The sequence below is a fragment of the Micropterus dolomieu genome, linkage group LG09, assembly GCF_021292245.1.
Source record: "Micropterus dolomieu isolate WLL.071019.BEF.003 ecotype Adirondacks linkage group LG09, ASM2129224v1, whole genome shotgun sequence".
NCBI classification, from domain to species: Eukaryota; Metazoa; Chordata; class Actinopteri; order Centrarchiformes; family Centrarchidae; genus Micropterus; species Micropterus dolomieu.
Genome location: NC_060158.1, coordinates 3,538,113 through 3,555,609, shown reverse-complemented (window position 1 = coordinate 3,555,609; position 17,497 = coordinate 3,538,113). Strand labels below are relative to the sequence as shown.

At 42.0% G+C, this 17,497-nt stretch overlaps 4 protein-coding genes across 11 annotated transcripts in view; 2 read left to right on the top strand and 2 right to left on the bottom strand.

Annotated features, from left to right (window-relative positions):
- The window catches only part of LOC123976544 (zinc finger protein 2 homolog), a 192,147-nt gene that overhangs the window by 109,440 nt on the left and 65,210 nt on the right, over positions 1 to 17,497 (top strand). The window contains exon 1 of one of the 2 annotated variants that reach the window (XM_046058798.1): positions 3,313 to 3,650. The exons of the other annotated variant lie outside the window; for it this stretch is intronic. The gene's annotated coding sequence lies outside the window, so the exon portion shown is untranslated. Of the gene's footprint in view, positions 1 to 3,312; positions 3,651 to 17,497 lie in introns of those variants that run through there. 2 annotated transcript variants of the gene reach the window in all.
- Positions 1 to 17,497, bottom strand: part of LOC123976561 (zinc finger protein 660-like) — a 24,118-nt gene that overhangs the window by 4,928 nt on the left and 1,693 nt on the right. Inside the window, exons 1-3 of one of the 6 annotated variants that reach the window (XR_006826387.1) lie at positions 7,303 to 7,614; positions 6,901 to 7,152; positions 4,836 to 5,126 (exon numbers count right to left, since the gene is read on the bottom strand). Coding sequence is in view for 4 of the 6 variants with exons in the window: in XM_046058836.1 (XP_045914792.1) it covers positions 1,768 to 1,945 (178 nt within the window). In the remaining 2 variants the exon portion in view is untranslated. Of the gene's footprint in view, positions 1 to 1,421; positions 2,092 to 4,835; positions 5,127 to 6,900; positions 7,194 to 7,302; positions 7,615 to 17,497 lie in introns of those variants that run through there. The other 5 variants (XM_046058838.1, XM_046058837.1, XM_046058839.1 and 2 more) reach the window with 5 other exon arrangements.
- On the top strand, positions 3,578 to 6,252 carry LOC123976580 (gastrula zinc finger protein XlCGF8.2DB-like). 2 transcript variants are annotated; one of them, XM_046058875.1, is made up of 2 exons: positions 3,578 to 3,716; positions 4,917 to 6,252. In XM_046058875.1, the coding sequence occupies exons 1-2, from the start codon at positions 3,674 to 3,676 to the stop codon at positions 5,984 to 5,986; spliced, it is 1,113 nt and encodes a 370-aa protein (XP_045914831.1). In that variant the 5' UTR covers positions 3,578 to 3,673; the 3' UTR covers positions 5,987 to 6,252. The 2 variants fall into 2 exon arrangements, with proteins under 2 accessions (XP_045914831.1, XP_045914830.1); XM_046058874.1 differs by having other exon boundaries at positions 3,613 to 3,752.
- The window catches only part of LOC123976723 (zinc finger protein 771-like), a 9,635-nt gene continuing 1,115 nt past the window's right edge, over positions 8,978 to 17,497 (bottom strand). Inside the window, exon 2 of the mRNA XM_046059071.1 lies at positions 8,978 to 11,133. Coding sequence (XP_045915027.1) covers positions 10,097 to 11,133 — 1,037 coding nt within the window. The 3' untranslated portion in view covers positions 8,978 to 10,096. The remainder of the gene's footprint in view (positions 11,134 to 17,497) is intronic.

The window sequence follows — 17,497 nt, the reverse complement described above, 5'->3', positions numbered from 1 at the left end:
CTACACTTCATCACTTCAAGCTACACTTTTTATTACATTTTTTCTAAAAATTAGGCACTTTAGTTTACTTAAATTTAGAATTTATTATTTGAATAGTTATTATTTATTATCCTTCCAGTTTGATGTGAAAACTGACTGAAATATTATTTGATTTGACAGTCCGTTGTTGACTAAAAACATGTGTTGATACAACTACAGGTTATAGTACTGAATGATAACGCAAGTTCATAGTTTTGATGTTCCGGACCTTTGCTTCAGGAAATTTTCTCTAACTAGACCTCTTTGAAATCTAATTGAATACCCCTGCTGTAGGGGGAGACCAAGTGTAACGCCCACCTAAAAGGTGGAGTTTAAGGTGAATATAAGGCGATGTTCTCTGACCACCAGCTCAGTTCCATCCTGAGACCTGCAGGGATGTTTCTCGGGTTTATTTGTCCTTTATTGGAATAAACTCTTTTGCACCGACTCTTGACCGTCTCCAGTGAAGTCTTTGACTAAAGAAGAAAGTAAAAATTACTCTATTAGCTGAGTTTGATAAGTTGGTTAGGTTAGGGACCAGGTCTTTTACTGGCCCGGCCGGTCCTTATTTCTGACCCAACAAAACAGCAGCCGGCGTGCGGCGGTGTGTTTACAGCTGATGGGAGTTCAGCTAAATACTGGGTCCTCAGCTGTTGTTTTAAGTTTTCCTCGTTTAGGAGTTTTTCACATGGAGGTGAAGACGGTCTCCTCCTCTCCAAAACAAACAGCTGATTTCAGCAGGTAGTAAAGCTCATTAAAATATCACGTTCCTCCGACACTCAGGCGACACAGACGTGAGTGCTGTCACATGGAAATGCTAATGTCCGTCGGCGTTTGAGGTCATTATACTCACACTGTTTTTTATTCTAATAAAGTCTGAAGGTCATATCTACATTTTACTCACGGATAGTGACGTTTTTAAGTGATGTCTGTCCGTTTGTGTGGCGTTCGAATAACAACATACGTCAGCTGGTTCATTTTCCTAATCTTCGCCGGTGTTCAGACGGCGTTGGAAATGCACACGTGGGCTGAAGGAACCTTTTAGTTCCAACGTTGATCTTGGTCCCTGGTACTTTTGGTGGAAACGCAGTTTTAGCTAATAATTAAGAGTACCGTCAGGCCCAAGTTTGTTTGTTTATTTAGTCTTTTTCATATTTAGTATTAACATGAGCGAAGATTTAAAAGAAACAAGTGAATGGATTAAAGTCCTAAATGGGCTCATATCTGTCTCTGTCTCACTCTGCCGTCCGTTCATATGAGCCGACTTTAGGATTTGAATCCACTCAGAATAAAAACATTTACCAATGAAATAAATAATTCAGAATACAGACAGTAACTGCAGTTGCGTGACACTTTTTGTGCAAATGTCTGCACATTTTGTAGCCAAATGCTGAAATACTGACCTGGTGCTCATCGTTCTGTGCAGCTGATATGAGTTAAGCCTGGACTGATAATGCTGTTGTGACCGACTGAACCCCAGGAGGAGCCCTGATGGTGCAACAGACACCACTTCACTAAAAACTGGATTATTACTGTTCACTAAAAACACTACACGTGTTTCCTGTTGATGCAGTTATTTATACACAGCTGATGCTCCTTATGACTGACAGCTGGGTTCGGCTCGGACCGGTTCGGCTCGGACCTCCTCGGCCCGTTAGCTCCCGTTAGCAGGAGCTAGCTGCGTGCGGCCGCTTTAGCTCCCGTTAGCTTAGCACCAGCGATGTTCCCAGCAGCAGAAAGGAAACTGACCTGCTCTCCGCAGTTTTCTCTCAGGCCGCTTCAAACCCACATCCAGCAGGTTCCGGTGGCGGCGGCCCAGCTCCTCTTCATACTCGGTGATTGTTCTCTCAAAGTGGCCGAATATCTCCTCCACAGCCGCAGCCAGCCGCTGCTGGACGAACACCTTCAGACTCTGGAGCCCCGACATGTCGGACTCCGTTAGAGGAGAAGAATAAAAGTAAAGCAGCGTCACGAAGCCCTCATTGTAAACACGAGCGACCACTTCCGGGGAGAGATTTCAAAATAAACACAACTCGTCACTTTGTTCGGAGCTCCAAGCGGTGTCGGGAAGGTTCCTTTGGAAATGCAAAAGCTTTTTCTTCTTTGGGTTTTTACGGCAGCTTGAGTTGCATTACTGCCACCTTCAGGCTTTACTTTCCCTTTGCTTCCATTCATACTAAATCTGCCCATCTAATCCAGTCGCCCTCAGAAAACCAAATATCCATTTCCTGCCCTTCACACTTACTGTATTATCTACCCGTCCTATTTTTTTAAACTGTGTTATCATTTCTTGTCTTTCCTGAGTAAATTTCCTGCATGTTGTAAGAATATGTTCTGCTGTTTCAGCCTCCTGACATTGTTCACACATTCCTGTAGGATGTTTTCCTGTAATTAAAAGTGTGCTGTTAAGATTGCTTTGCCCAATTCTCAGCCTGCTTATTATCACCTGCTCTTTATTGTGTACTGTATGATGTGTTATATGGACCTCTGTCTGCAATAAAGTTATTAATTAATTTCCTCTTTGCTCCCCTACTTTGCTTTGGATTCTGTGTAAATGTCTCCCTTTTATTGCATTATCCCAGCTCTGTTGCCATTGTTGATTTACACTTCTCCACACTATGCCTTTCCCCTCTAGAAATATGACTTTTCCCCTGCCTAGTTATTCTTGAGTTCATAAATAAGACTTCATACAGCAGGTCCAGCTGGCTTCTAGTTGTGCATGTCTTCATGCTTATAAGAACTGACACAGAGTCACTACATAATAATAAATGTAAAAGGTTACCTGATTATTGTTATTATTATTTTATCAAAGTACGATTTAATTACTTTTCTCAATTTTCCAATGGATGTTTTCACCTGTTAAACATTTTTCTACAGACAGTTTGAGACGAAGTTTAACAAGAGAACCAATCAGAAGCATCAGAACAGCTTCAAACTTTACAGAAGGAAGGAAGATATTATGCACATGAAAAACATGCAAAGCAACAAAATTAATATTATTCAACACATAACCGAGCATGTTACTGTCATTTAATTACTGATTGTCCCCAGTAACTGTTACAGATTCCAGTTACCTTTATTTTGTTATTAAATTATATGTAACTAGGCTATTTACTTACTTACTAAGCTGGAGATGTTGTTTAGTTCCTCAGCGCGTTTTATCAAAATCACAATGTTTATATGAATATTTCATATAACCTATCTCTGTTTACAGATGTTGTTTTTAATAATCATTGCAGATGTGATGTCATGTTTAATTTGTTGAATGGAACAAAACTTCACCAAGTCTTAATTTATCTTATTTTGTTCATTTTGTTGTTCTTCTGGTTGAATTATTTTGACGGTCGACACCCGGAAGTGATCGTCTTCACTGCGGCTGAGTGTTTTAGCAACATGGCGTCCATCATGTTTAGTTTGTGAACGAGTCCCGTTGTTGTGCTGAGAAAGAGTCTCTGGCACCAACAGCGAGGAGCCGCCAGAGCCTCCGTGTGTCCGGATAAAGCTGCTGCACTCCGGCTTCACCTCGGACTCATCTCCCGGGAGCCTCCGGAGCTACTGGAGGTAGCTTAGCATGCTAACCGGAAGTTAGCCTCGCAGCGCAGCTCAGAGTGAAAACAGAGTTCGTGGAGAAAATGAGTAAAGTCCAGGATCTGAGATGGTGAAGCGGCGACTAACTGCGGCGGGGGAACCGGCCGCAGGTACAACCGGAGAGCGGCTGTATTCTGAACTTTACGGTAACTTCACGGCCTTGAAACGGTGAAATGTTTCTGTTTGTGATTTTATTTCGCTTTTTTACACCGTCAGCAAACAGCTGTTAACAGCATTCTGCCTCTCGCACAGATTAATAACACTGTTAGCATCGTTTCTGAGCGCGATGTTCTTGTAACATTAGTAGCTCCTGCTGAGGCACCGTGTACATCCGGATAAAAGCATCCCGGGTTAAAAATAACGGGTTTTTTAAACAATTATTTTAACAAGAGATGGTAAAGACAACGATTATGTCAGCAAAACTGAGAAATAATGTAAATGTCAGCGGTATAAAGTTTTCAGGGATCAAGAAATGAGTGAAAAACTTTATTCTGCAGCAAAGTAACACACTGGAGCAGCCTGTTAATACACCCACAGAAGCTTTATTTGTATAATATTATATGTAAGAACCCATGTTAGCACATGGTATTTGGTGAATTGTTGTTAATAATGACGTGCTATATGTTCATGGGTCATGCAGAAGTTGATTCTGTGTTTGATGTTGTGTTTTAGCTGATCGGGTGGTGAGTAGTTCTGCTAAAAGGAACATGTGGCAGGAGGTAAAGAGATCTGCAAGGAGGATGGATCCTAACAAGTTTTTGACTGTGTTTTGCTTAACAGGTTTGAGTGGTTTTGGTATACTGCACTGGGCTGGTAATGGATCAGGCCTTTTGTACATCTAAATAAAAGGATCTAATCTTATTTTTTGAAAAAAGATTTCATCATAATTGTTTTGAATGTTCTACCTCAGATTTGTGAAGTGATCCACTGTTTTGCATCAAGTGCTTGTCACGTTCTGACCATAAAGAAAAGTTTTACCACACAAATAATCATCTGGTTTCTTCAATTTTCACTTTGGAGCAAAAATCAGCCTGAAAATTCTGTCCTGATAATTATCGATATTGAATGGTATGAATTTTTTTCGTCATGATAACATTTTTTTATAAAATAGACTATTTGCAGATTAGTGGCTTTGGACTATGTCATAGTTAAACGGCCAGAATATTTTATTTATATATATTAATGAAGGAAGCTGCTTACTGTTTTTCAGTACACACTAGAAAACACGCTATGGATAATAAATGCATTTATTGTATGAACTGGAAAAGATGCATCTAAAGTCCCACAATGCCTCTGTCTCTGTGTTTCAGTGTGTCCTGCGGACGTCCAGCAGCTGTTCGTAAGTAAAGAAGAGGTTCCCCCTGAGCAGCAGGAGGGGAGCCCCAGTCTGGACCAGGAGGACCCACCAGAGCTGCCACACATTAAAGAGGAACAGGAGGAACTCTGGACCAGTCAGGAGGGAGAGCAGCTTCCAGGACTGGAGGAGGCTGATATCACCAAGTTCCCGTTCACTCTTGTCTCTGTGAAGAGTGAAGAAGATGATGAAGAGAAACCTCAGTCCTCACAGCTTCATCAGAGCCAGACTGAACAGATGGAAGCTGATGGAGAGGACTGTGGAGGACCAGAACCAGCCAGGGACTCTGATCGAAATAGACTTTTACCATTTGAGACTAAAGACTCTTCTGAGACTGAAGTCAGTGATGGTGACTGGGCCAAGCCCACAGAACCTCAGTCAGGTTTAAACTCTGTAAGTAACACTGACAGGAAGTTATTTATCTGCTCCGAGTGCGGTAAAACATTTGGCCACAAGACAAATCTGAAAAGACACACAAGATGTCACACAGGAGAAAAACCGTTCAGCTGCTCATTTTGCAATAAACGTTTCAACCGGAGGGAACACTTGATTGCTCACATGAGATGTCATTCAGGAGAAAAACCTTTCAGCTGTTCAGTTTGTAACACGAGTTTCAGTCATGGCTGGTCCTTGGATAAGCACATGAGAGTCCACAGCGGGGAGAAACCGTTCAGTTGCTCATTTTGCGGTAAAAGATTCAGGCAGCGCTCAGATTTGGTCGCACACTTCCGAATTCATACAGGAGAAAAACCTTTTTCCTGCTCAGTTTGTGATACGAGTTTCACTCAGCGTCACACTCTGGTTCAGCACATGAGAACGCACACGGGGATCAAACCTTTTCTCTGTTCGGTTTGTGGTACCAAATTCTCGCGAAAGGGACATCTGACGAGACACATGGCGGCTCACACAGGGGAGAAACCCTTCAGCTGCAGTGTCTGCCACAAAAGCTTCACTTGGCAGTCACAGTGTAAAAGACATGAGTGTGTTTGTGAGAGCAGCGGCAGTAAAGTAACTGGGGACCTTTGAATTTTGTACCTCCCACCTCAGACTGTGTAATGATCAATGTGTAATAATGCAATAAATAGAGAGATTAGTTCTGGTTTTCTGTTGACCAGAAAAACTAAAGATGTCTTAAAGTGGATGGAACGTTATGGCGCTGTGTTCTGTCCAAATGTTGATGCCTCACAGTCTCTGCTGATACATGAACATTCTTCTTTCTTTAACTCTTGTTTACTTTTTGTTTCTTTAAAGAGGGTTTCTAATATTTTGGGAAATAAATATTTACCGCTGCATTAATGTGGATGTTGCATTTTACTACTGCAGATGATTCACTCCTTTATATCCTGTTGGGTAATTTAATCTGCAGCAATGCATCATGGTCAATAAGATCATCAGGTTTGGGGGTCCTCCCCCAAGAAAATGTAACTTTTTCCAATGACAGATTTGTTCATCATAGATAAGAGTGTTCATGCTGTCTTTTGTGTCTCAATTTACAGCAATTACAATTACATGTTGTACAGAACTGTAGTTCAGGGTTTCAGGGTGTCGCGCTGCCATCACTAGTAAACAGTGTAGCTGATGGAGGAGGAGGATTTTCTCAGTTTATGAAGGAAGTCTTCATCCTGCAGGTTCTCACTAAACCTTGGAGATACGGGGTTTTCGATGAACAGGAAGTGAATGAATAACTGGATTTTGTATTGAGGCCAGTGCTGAGAAGCTAATAGGAGAGAAACGTAGTGGAGCCAGCCTGAACTATAAGCTTTATCAAAGAGGAAAGTCTTAAATGTGGAGATGGTGTCTGCCTCCTGAACCCAAACTGGAACCTGGTTCCACAGGAGAGGAGCTTGATAGCTGAACTCCGGGTGGCTTTTACAGTCTGTTTTATAAACTAGAGGGAGAAGTAGATTTATTATGTTATAATAAAGACATGTTCCACTCACCTCCACACATGCAGTCCGTCCTGTTCTGTCTCTTAGTATATAGTAACCGGTGCTGGAGCTTTTTCTTGGACCAGTACCCCCACTGCGGAGAAGCTAGACTGCGAGCCGGCTGGAAGACACATGGACCCTGGTCTGTAATGTGAGCTTCATCTCAGGGGGTCAGGCGTGTTTCCAGAGGTAACGAGAGCGAGCGAGGGAACCAGGCGGAGCGTCACCTTCTGGCCGTGGGGAGGTCCGAGAGAAGAAGCTCTGCTGTTCCAGAGGACAGAACACGTGGGGACGTCTAAAGTATTCTGCCAATACTGTGTATTAATATTTCTCACCATCAACACAGAGTACAGATGTGTGCCGGGCAACGATTCAAATTTTTAATCGTGATTAATCACATTGTCAGGGCGTTACCTTTTATCTAGAGTCCAGAGCCACGATCAGAACGTCAGAACAGGCTCCTGCTGAGCAGCAGGTGAACAGATAGAAATCTGTTTTCAGGTGTCAGCAGGAACGTCTGTCTTCAGCAGTTAGAGGAAGGGGAAGAACTCTCCTCACGCACACGCCCGCCCGCCGCCGAAGTTCAATCATCTTGAACTTTTTGTTGGCGACGCGCAGCACGAATCACGGGCAGAGAGACTGATCCTCGCTGTTCGGGAGTTTCCAGAATCTAAACAGGACACCAGCAGGAGGGACTCACACGCCAGAGTGTCCCCGCAAAACTAGATGAAGTCCATCAGGTGAAGTTATGTAGCCTGTAACTTTAACTGACGTTAAATAGGCTACAGCTGTGTAGCGCACAGAAGCTGTTGCCATGGTTACCCTCACCAGAGCGCCGTCTGTTTCTCCCTCTGCTGCTGGTTTGGGGGGTTGATTCTCAGGCTGATCAACCCCCCCCGTGACCCCAGGGTTTGACTGGATGTGTATTCAGAGCCAGTGAGCAACGGACTTCAAAATAATTATAATTAGAAAATAAAACTGCGTTAAGGTGCGATAATTGTCTGTGTTAATTAATGCGATAACGTGTTAACGTGCCCAGTCTTATTATTAATACTTCTCACCATCAACACCAAGTACAGATGTGTATTAATACATATGCATTGTAAATTTCCACCACAGCAGATGTCGGGTAAAACGTATCCACCCTGTGTGGTACCGGTTAATCAGGAAGTTACACCTGAAGTTACCTCTGAAGTTACCTGGCTTCTTAGTGCAGGCCTCTGGTTCCTCTGCTGCCATGAAGATTAATGCGTCATGTTTAGTTTTGTTTCTATTCATCAAAATGATTTAAATCAAATAAAGGATGCAGACGTAGCAACATGTACTCTCTAAACAACGAGAACACAAACGCAGACGCTCAGCACACAAATCCAGCTCTGAACTCCACTACGGGTTTCCTCAGTTCAGTTCTTGAATGTAAACAAAATAAATTCAGTTCATGAAAGCAAGAAAGAAAGGAAATCAGTTTGTTTACTCACAGAGTCAGTCCGGTACGAGAGCCCAGTCCAGGTTTTAGCTGCTGGGTTGTAGATGTTCACTTCCACAAACAACTGAGCACCGTGGGTCTCGTTCTCTTTATAAATCTGGATGAAAAACGGTTCACAGGGATTGAAACTACATCCCTACTATCACCAATCGGCTGTCACACAACCAGATAAACCCAGAACCAAACGTCACCATCTTTCAAACAAGGATCATTGAATGAACAGTGATGCAGATGATGAAGTGTTGGTAAGGTTTTCCTGTGTGGAAATCAACGTGTCTCAGTGTGTTAATGCTTAAGAACTCATTTTATTCATTAATGAACAAGATGTTACTGAATATAAAAAAGTGTTTCATAATCAATAAAGGATTGTTTGTGCATAATTTTACTTCTTTATCTTTGTATTAGATATATTAAATCATTAATCCCTCAAACCACGTTCACAACATAAACATTTTGCATTTTATCATCTGCAGCCCACATTGAACAAAAACAGCACTTCTTTCTAACACTGACTACAGAGGGATCAGCTTCAGAAGCTGCTTTTGAAACAATTTTAATGTCATGCGTTTCTGCTCATATGTGACAGACGAGTCAAAGCCAATGTCTTAATAAATATTTATTTTCCATAAATATCAACTCTCAGCACCAGAACACATTTTCACATATGCTGGCTGCACGCTGGAGGGTAACTGGGCCGGGAAGCGTGTCTCTGCTTTATAAAACGTATAAACCTGCCGATTCCCTCTTCTCAGCCTCGACTTCATCCAGTTTGATTCTCTTCTTCTCCTCCGCACACACATGGTCGACCAGCTGATGACGACAGTCTGCCTCCATGTTTGTTTCTCTCTGAAGTCACGTTTGATCACGTGAGATTCTATGAGATCCCAAGTCTTTGAAACCGCTTAGTATAAACACCGAGAGTCTGGTGAGCGTGTTCTTAAGACTAAAATATTAAACATCGGTTCATTCTGTTGTTCCGTCTGTGGTGTCCCTCTTTTTTAAAATAAGTTTAGATTTCAAACATCCTCTAGTGAGCACCAGGAGTTCCAAAACAAAACGTCACTGAATATCCAACAATTCACTATAAACTCCTGTGCAGAAATCACAGGTTTTACTGACTCCCTGTCTATATTCATGTTCCTACCTCTACAGCAGCAGTCGGCAGCGGGCAGCCCGCCAGCATTAATATCTTGCCCGCAGCCAGATTACTTTGATAGCGGCAAAAAATAAATAAAATAAAAAAGGCCACTATAGCAGCTGGTGCTGACACAGATCTGAGTCATCACAGCAACAGTTACTCACATAATCACTTTCTCTTAAGTGATTGAGCCTACAAAATAAAAGCATGAGAACATTTTTGCAGGAGTACTTTATGTCATGTTTAATTGAGAGCTTTTACTTTGAAAAGTTCTGAAGGAAATTCAAAATAGTAGTCTCTGGCCTGCTTGACAGACCTCTGAAAACATTCCCCTGAATGAGAAAATGAGGTTCCTAAAATGAAGTTCCTCTAATGGAGATGCTGGAGACATGAAAATAAGCGTCCACGTGGATCGATCCTGCACATGCTTAATTGTGATCAATTTGTTGAAAAAGGAAGAAACAAATACAAGCAGCAAGTGAGGACTGAACACACAACCCTTCGAACTGCTCTACACTGAGGTGGGCAGTCAGACATCCAAAGCAGAAACGTTCTCGGTCGCTTCAACGTTTCTTCCAGATGAATCAGGCCGTGTTGCTGCTGCTGCTGCTGCTCTCGCCGACACACTTGTGGCTTTTGACCTGCGACTGCCAGGTGAACCTTTTGTCACAAACACTGCAGCTGAACTGTTTCTGTCCCGTGTGCACTGAGAAGTGGTACGTCAGATTTGCCTTTTGAGAAAAACTTTTATCACACACGGGGCAACTATATGGTTTCTCTCCAGTGTGGACGGTCATGTGTTTCTTCAGACCCCCCTTTTGTGTGAAGCTTTTGTCACAATATAAGCAGCTGAACGGTTTCTCCCCAGTGTGGATTCTCATGTGATTTACCAAAGCGCTACGCACAGCAAAACTCGTGTCGCAGAATGAGCAACTGAAAGGTTTTTCTCCAGAGTGGCATCGCATGTGACGAATTAAATTCGGCCTCTGAGAAAATCTTTTGCCACAAACTGAGCAACTATACGGTTTCTCTCCTGTGTGGAACCTCATGTGTCTCCGCAGACTGTCCTTGCGACCAAATTTTCTACCACATTCAGAGCAGATGAACGACTTTTTTATAGCATTACATTTAACATCAATTACAGGGACTCCGTCATTATTTGTGTTTGAACCTGACTGAAGTTCTCTGGAATCCTTAAAGTCATCGTCGCTGATTTCAGTCTCAGATTCAGCAGAGATTAAAGCCTTGTCTTCAGTCTCAGGTTGTAAACGTCTATCTGGATCAGAGTCCCTGGCTGGTTCTGGTCCTCCACAGTCCTTTCCGTCAGCTGCTGTTTCCATCTGTTCAGTCTGGCTCTGATGAAGCTGTGAGGACTGAGGTTTCTCTTCATCATCTTCTTCACTCTTCACAGGGACACGAGTGAATGTGAACTTGGTGATATCAGCCTCCTCCAGCCCTGGAAGCTGCTCTCCCTCCTGACTGGTCCAGAGCTCCTCCTGTTCCTCTTTAATGTGTGGGGGCTCTAGTGGGTCCTCCTGGTCCAGACTTGGGATCCACTGCTGATGTTCAGGGGGAACCTCTTCTCTGCCCCCAGATAGCTGCTGGACGTCTGCAGGACTCACTGAAAGACAGACACATTGAGGAAAACTGTGAGTTTTGATACTTTGAAGCTTGATACAAAATATTTTAATGTAAATGAGATTACTGATGAACATTCATCCCCAAAAAATACAGTCCCCACCTCCACTGATTTAAACCAGGTGTTTTAACAGCAGCTATTCTGCTCATGTTGAAGAGACATGTGCGTCAGCTATCTCTGTTACTGACAGATAATGGGAGGATGGCGGATTTAAGTCGGGCTGTGGAGTAAGTGGAGACTTTGAAATATGATTAAGAGAGACATGATGCAGAGTTTTTGTTTTATTAACACAAATACATCATCTGCATAAAGGCAGACCTTATTATAGTGTCTGCTGGTTTCTTAAACTTATTTTATTGTCTTTAAGGGTAATTTGTAATTTTACAGGTTACAGAAATAAGAGGGACTTAAATACAAATTACGATACAAATGTAATACAGTGCTCCTTTCTGTGTGTAGTTTGTTAATAAAAAAGAAAATAATTGTCCCATTTCGTTGCCAAGGACCTTTTCTATTTGCCGTGGTTTTGAAAGAGGGATCGACCATCGTTTTTTTATACTAGTATTGTATCAAGCTTTAAAGCAACATAATGTAATATTTTTATCTTAAATTAACAACTTCAAAATCATTTTGATGGTACGTTGACTTGCCCGTTATTGCACTACGTAGCAATGAAATCTCAGGCAGGACATTTACCATGACAACAGCGTAACGCTTTATGGCACCAACATGACTCTTCAGCACAAGAGAGAAGAAGAAGCAACAAGTATACAATGTACAACATAAGTTCTTTGGAAGAAGTTAGCTCTGTATTCTCAGTATGGATATCATGACAGAGGCTGAAGAGACCGAAAATGATGTCGGAGGAAGCGAGGAAGAGAAAAAAGGAAGTCACAAGCAAGAGATCGGACAAGAGTAAATAGCAGACTGACTTTTACCCGTTGAGTGAAAAGGACAGACGACGAGCTGGCCTCCTTTCTGTTGGACTAGCCAGTAATAACTTATTAATTAAATTTTATCTGGTGGAGATTTTTGCAGCTGCATTTTTTCTCTTCCTTCTGATGGCCTCTGGAGGGTAATGGAATTTAATTTGTGAAACTCAAGAGTTGAAACACAACATTTAAATTTCACAGCAACATGTCTACAGAGTCGTCGTTACTGTGAAGGACTATTTCTTCAAGTCGAAAGAAGTTCCTGTATGAAAAGAAGATCTGGACACAAAAAACCTAAAACCATCTGCACAGCAAAATAAAATAAGTAGGTTTGTGTGTGTCGGACAAACTGTCCACCTCTAACCCTGTAGCTACCAACAAGCAGACAGACTTTCCTTCTACATCTCTGCATATAAACACATTTTAAAGCAGCTGCCATCGCTCTTCTGCGTGTTTTACTGTGGTGACTGAAAGATGAATAAAATGCAGGGTTTTTCCTGCAGAATCACGAGGGGTGCCTCCCTCAGATATGGCCCCGCCTCCCTCAGATATGGCCCCGCCTCCAGTGCCGACAAACTCTGATGGTGTCGTCATGGTAACCTGTTTATGGGTTTCTGTCATGTGTACTGTTGCAGCATCAGGCTGACGTGGTGTCGTTCTCAGCACAGCACACCTGGAAAAACGCTGTCAACATGTCCAGCAAGGGAGAAACGAGCCGTCTGATAGGCTGGACTGCAGCGCTGGGGGAGGAGACAGTGTTTCCCTGGTAACGCCACACAGCAAAATAATCACTGAAGAAACTAAACTGCTTTTCCTGCCGTTCTGTTTTTATACAGTTTTAAATTGGCGCCAACATCAGCAGATGTTTGTGAACGCTGCCTTGTGGGCTCTACATGTGTGACTGAACGCCTCCTGTACAGAGAGTTTGTTTACACGCCGGCATTTCCCACATTATCAAATACAAAAGTTCCAACAGACCTCTGAGACCATGACGCCGCCGATACTGAAAAAGCTAATAAAATTATAAAAGTGACAGGCTGAGATTTGAGCGCTGCGTCAGAGCGCCAACATTTAGCATCTGTTAGCAACATCATGTTGGCTGGTCGAAGCTCCAATTAAAGGTACAGTATCTGTATTTTGGACTGTTCATGTGTTTGCGGTTTCTCATCAGATATTAATTCTGACTAGTCATAATAATCAAGATATCTTGACTTGAGGGGAATTAAAGATATCTACACCATCCTGAGAAATTTTAACTGGTTAGAATAACATGTAACATACTATAACAACAGATATCTGTTTCTATTATTCCCAAATTGGAGAAACCTTAAATGGTCATTCCAAGTCAAAATATAATTACAGATATCCTGAGTTTTGACTCGGCGAGATGACGGAGCATCTGTAGCTACGTCAGGAGGAGGATAAATGTTACATGGCTTGCCATAGTTGTGGTGCAAATGTACAACACTCAACAGAGAGGAGGAGGCAAGACGGATCACATCATCATTCTGACTCGTTGATGCAGAGTAACAGAAAACAGCATTGATGTCACGGAAAACGACCCTCGACCCGTCACATCCTAAATGACATATCTGCAATTCAGTTTTGATTTCTCCAAATAATAATTGCAGATATCTCAAAAATCCTTCTGACTAGTCCTAACTGTTGTGCATGACGTTGCTCAAGCGAGGCTTCTCATTGGATATTGACCAAGCAAAGCGTTTGAGCCTCAGCCGGAGTAATGGCAGCTGCTGTTGTGGACAAGACACTGAAACAGAAAGAGCTTCTCTTTAAGGGATTTGCGGCGAATGAGAGCTTTGGGTTTTCTGTAGAAATGTACAACTCTCAACACAGATGGAAAGGCGGCTCACTCGTTCACTGCTTCCATCATCAGCTCCGGAAAATAAGCTGTGGCTCCGCCTCCTGAGGCTAGCTACTGAAAACTCCAATTTAAGAAATCTGTAATTACATTTTGACAAGGCTGAATGAAAGCTGCAGATATCAGTATTGAGGAATCCCGCACACATGAATGAATCTTACTAGCCCTGCATTAGTCTGACCGTCCACTGCGGGGCCTGGATGAGAGACATCTAAACTGTACAACAGACAACGTGGTGAATGTGGTGAAAGCTGCTGCTCTAAACAAGTGGGCGAGGCTGCAAAGCTCTGGCTCAACTCAATCTGCCATCACTTTCCCTCGTATCGGAAGGTCAAACAAGGTGGTTCAGGTTCGGGTGACGATCAGCAGGAGGCTTTAACTCTCCTCTCTGCGGACAAGAAGACGCGGCATCTAAGTCCAACCTGGCAAGATATGGACGTCCTGGAATCTGTCAGCAGCTCACTGAGCCCACTGCTGGATTTCTCAGACTATGTGTGAGTCTCCTGTTTGAAGCCAGTCCTTCACACAGACCCGACCAAGTTTGTTTGAAACAAAATGGTTTGATATGTTATTTATTACCAGTTTAATTTAACTAATTACACAGCAAACAATGCTTTAAGTGGTATTTTGTAAACCCCTCTCTCTTATATTTATACTTTAGGAGAAGGAGACGTCTGCAGAGGAGGAAAGACTTGTGAAAGAGACCCAGTTCCATCATCATTGGCTGTATAAAAGGCTCTGACATTTCCGGGTGCCTGCCGCTTTAAGACTCTTCTTCTGTGGTTACGGTGACGATTCGCATGTTTATTTCCTCCTGAATGATGCAGCTTCCAGAGTGTTGAGTTAATGACGAAAAGTAAGTGACTGTAACTTTGTTGTGTTTCTGTTCTGTAGAGTTAACGTGCAGTCACATGTGCCCAGCGTGATTTCTAATGTTAGCACAATGTTCAAGCTGTAAAACACTGCAGGAAATAATAAGTTAACTGGTGTGAGCCTTCTGATGTCTAAGTTACGCAATAACACCTGCAACACTGAGTTAAGAAGAGTTAGTATCGTGTTCATGAGACCACGTGCAGACGCTATTGTGCAGTAGCCTCGGCTAGCCAGAGGGTGTCGCCGTTGCTCCTTATGTGAACCTTTTTAATGCAATCTCTGATGTGAACTTGTCAGTGAGATACGTGAAGCTCCTTATGTCTTTCCAAGGAGTAATGTAGATTTATGTTTAAAGGGGCGCAGCAATGAGACGTTTATGTTGGATGATTTCATTACATTATGTATGTGGATTTATTATTCACGTTGCATAGTAATTTAAGTACCTAATGGTGATTTATTTTTGGTTTCATACAGACTATAGTGACTAAGATGGATATTGGAATGTTCTGATGAAGGAAGAAATTACATCTCCTCGTCTTCATTCCTGTGTCCTGACCGATACACCATCCTGTTTACTGGCTGAAAGCCTTGATGAACTTGTCCTACTTAGTTGCCTCAATAACATTAGCCATGTTTCCATCTAATTGTCATGCAAATTTTAAGCCGACTTTTGAAATGTTACAAAAAACACAAAGGGAAATCTGCGCGTTTCCATCAGCTGGTTTGGAGCGAATAAACCAGGCTACGGCGAGCGTGGTTACGTCAGTAGTTGAGGTTACACGTCTGTAATAAACAAGACGTCTGGGTTCCAAACCAGATAATTCTAAACAAAACAGCTGATGTAGCCACCTGCAGAGATTTGCATCCAGCTGATCAGTCGTGAGTTACAAGTTCGCCACGTCAGAACTTATTCGGCGTTTCATCCCGTTTAGTGCATAAACTCGACAAAAAACGCCTCAACCGAGCGTAAAAACTTTTTTGCGAAATTAAGGATTTAAAAATTTTTTTTTTACCGTTTCCATCAACCTTTTCTTACGAGACACTTCAAAATGTGCATTTAAAAAACGCTGATGGAAACACGGCTTTTCTTCCTGGTAGAATTCGTCGTTCAGTCAGAGACAAGTTATTCAGTGCTGATGCTATCACGTTTATTCATTTAGCCGACGCTTTTATCCGAAGCAACTTACAGCTGCTTTATGTCAGAGGTCGCACAGGCCATGACATGACAGCGAATATACGGAAAAATCACAATTTTCTTTCAAATACAAAAAAGGTGTTTTAGTCAACAGTCTCTATAGTAATGAACTGATTAAAAACAGGATTTCACATTCAGTTAAAACAACTTGCTACTGTAGCAAGTTGTAATCGAACAATGTTTTTAATGTTCCTCTCCCTGTGCTTCCACTGTTGTCTCACTTTTTGCTGTTCTGGACCGCTGGCCAATTTAATTATCAATCCAAACATTAGTCACTTTAGAATAACTTTCCTTGCTGTTGCACCACCTGACTTTACAACTTATTTCCAATGAAACGGGCTTATAGTCTGAAACTTGTATTAACTTTTGCTTTTGATAGCAAGTTCATAATTATATTGTTTTGATTAAATAAAATGGTTTTATGATAAATTAATAATTTTCATGTATTACATTGGTTGTACCACCGAACATGGAAAGACAACCAGTCTGACTGTAAGTTAAACACAGGTATTTTTATCATGTAAATGTAAAAGCTCTGTACTTGTATAGCTCCTTTCTAGTCTTTTTGACCACTCAAAGCACTTTTACATCTGCATTCACCATTCATACACTGAGCGAAAGTGCTCAAACAGAAACTAACATTCACACACATTCATACACTGGTGGAAGCCTGGAGGAGCCGGGATTGAACTGCCGACCTTCCGATTAACAGCCAACCCGCTCTCCCTCCTGAGCCACAGCTGCCCTCGTCATTATTTGAAAGGGATTTTTAAACCTTTTAAACATACATAAAGTTTGCTTGGGGTCCTCTGGATGATGCAATAACCTGTTACTGGTAATAAATTTTCACTTTGGAATAAATGCTTATTGTTGGGCCAACCTGACAATTGAAAACAAGCAAATTGCTGGACAGAAGTTTTTCAATTATCTCAGCAACTTTAAAACAATTGCTACTTGTAAAATTTGGTCAACATGACAACATCATGCCACAGTATTTTATTTTGAATTTAATATGCTTAAAACACAATTTAAAATATTTTCTTAATCTGTTTATTTGCACGGACGGTTGCACCACCTGAAATTTTGGGAGTTTTAGATGCCAGAACATAAAATAATACACTCACCTAAAGGATTATTAGGAACACCAGACTAATACTGTGTTTGACCCCCTTTCGCCTTCAGAACTGCCTTAATTCTACGTGGCATTGATTCAACAAGGTGCTGAAAGCATTCTTTAGAAATGTTGGCCCATATTGATGGATAGCATCTGGCAGTTGATGGAGATTTGTGGGATGGACATCCAGGGCACGAAGCTCCCGTTCCACCACATCCCAAAGATGCTCTATTGGGTTGAGATCTGGTGACTGTGGGGGGCCATTTTAGTACAGTGAACTCATTGTCATGTTTGAAATGATTGGAGCTTTGTGACATGGTGCATTATCCTGCTGGAAGTAGCCATCAGAGGAT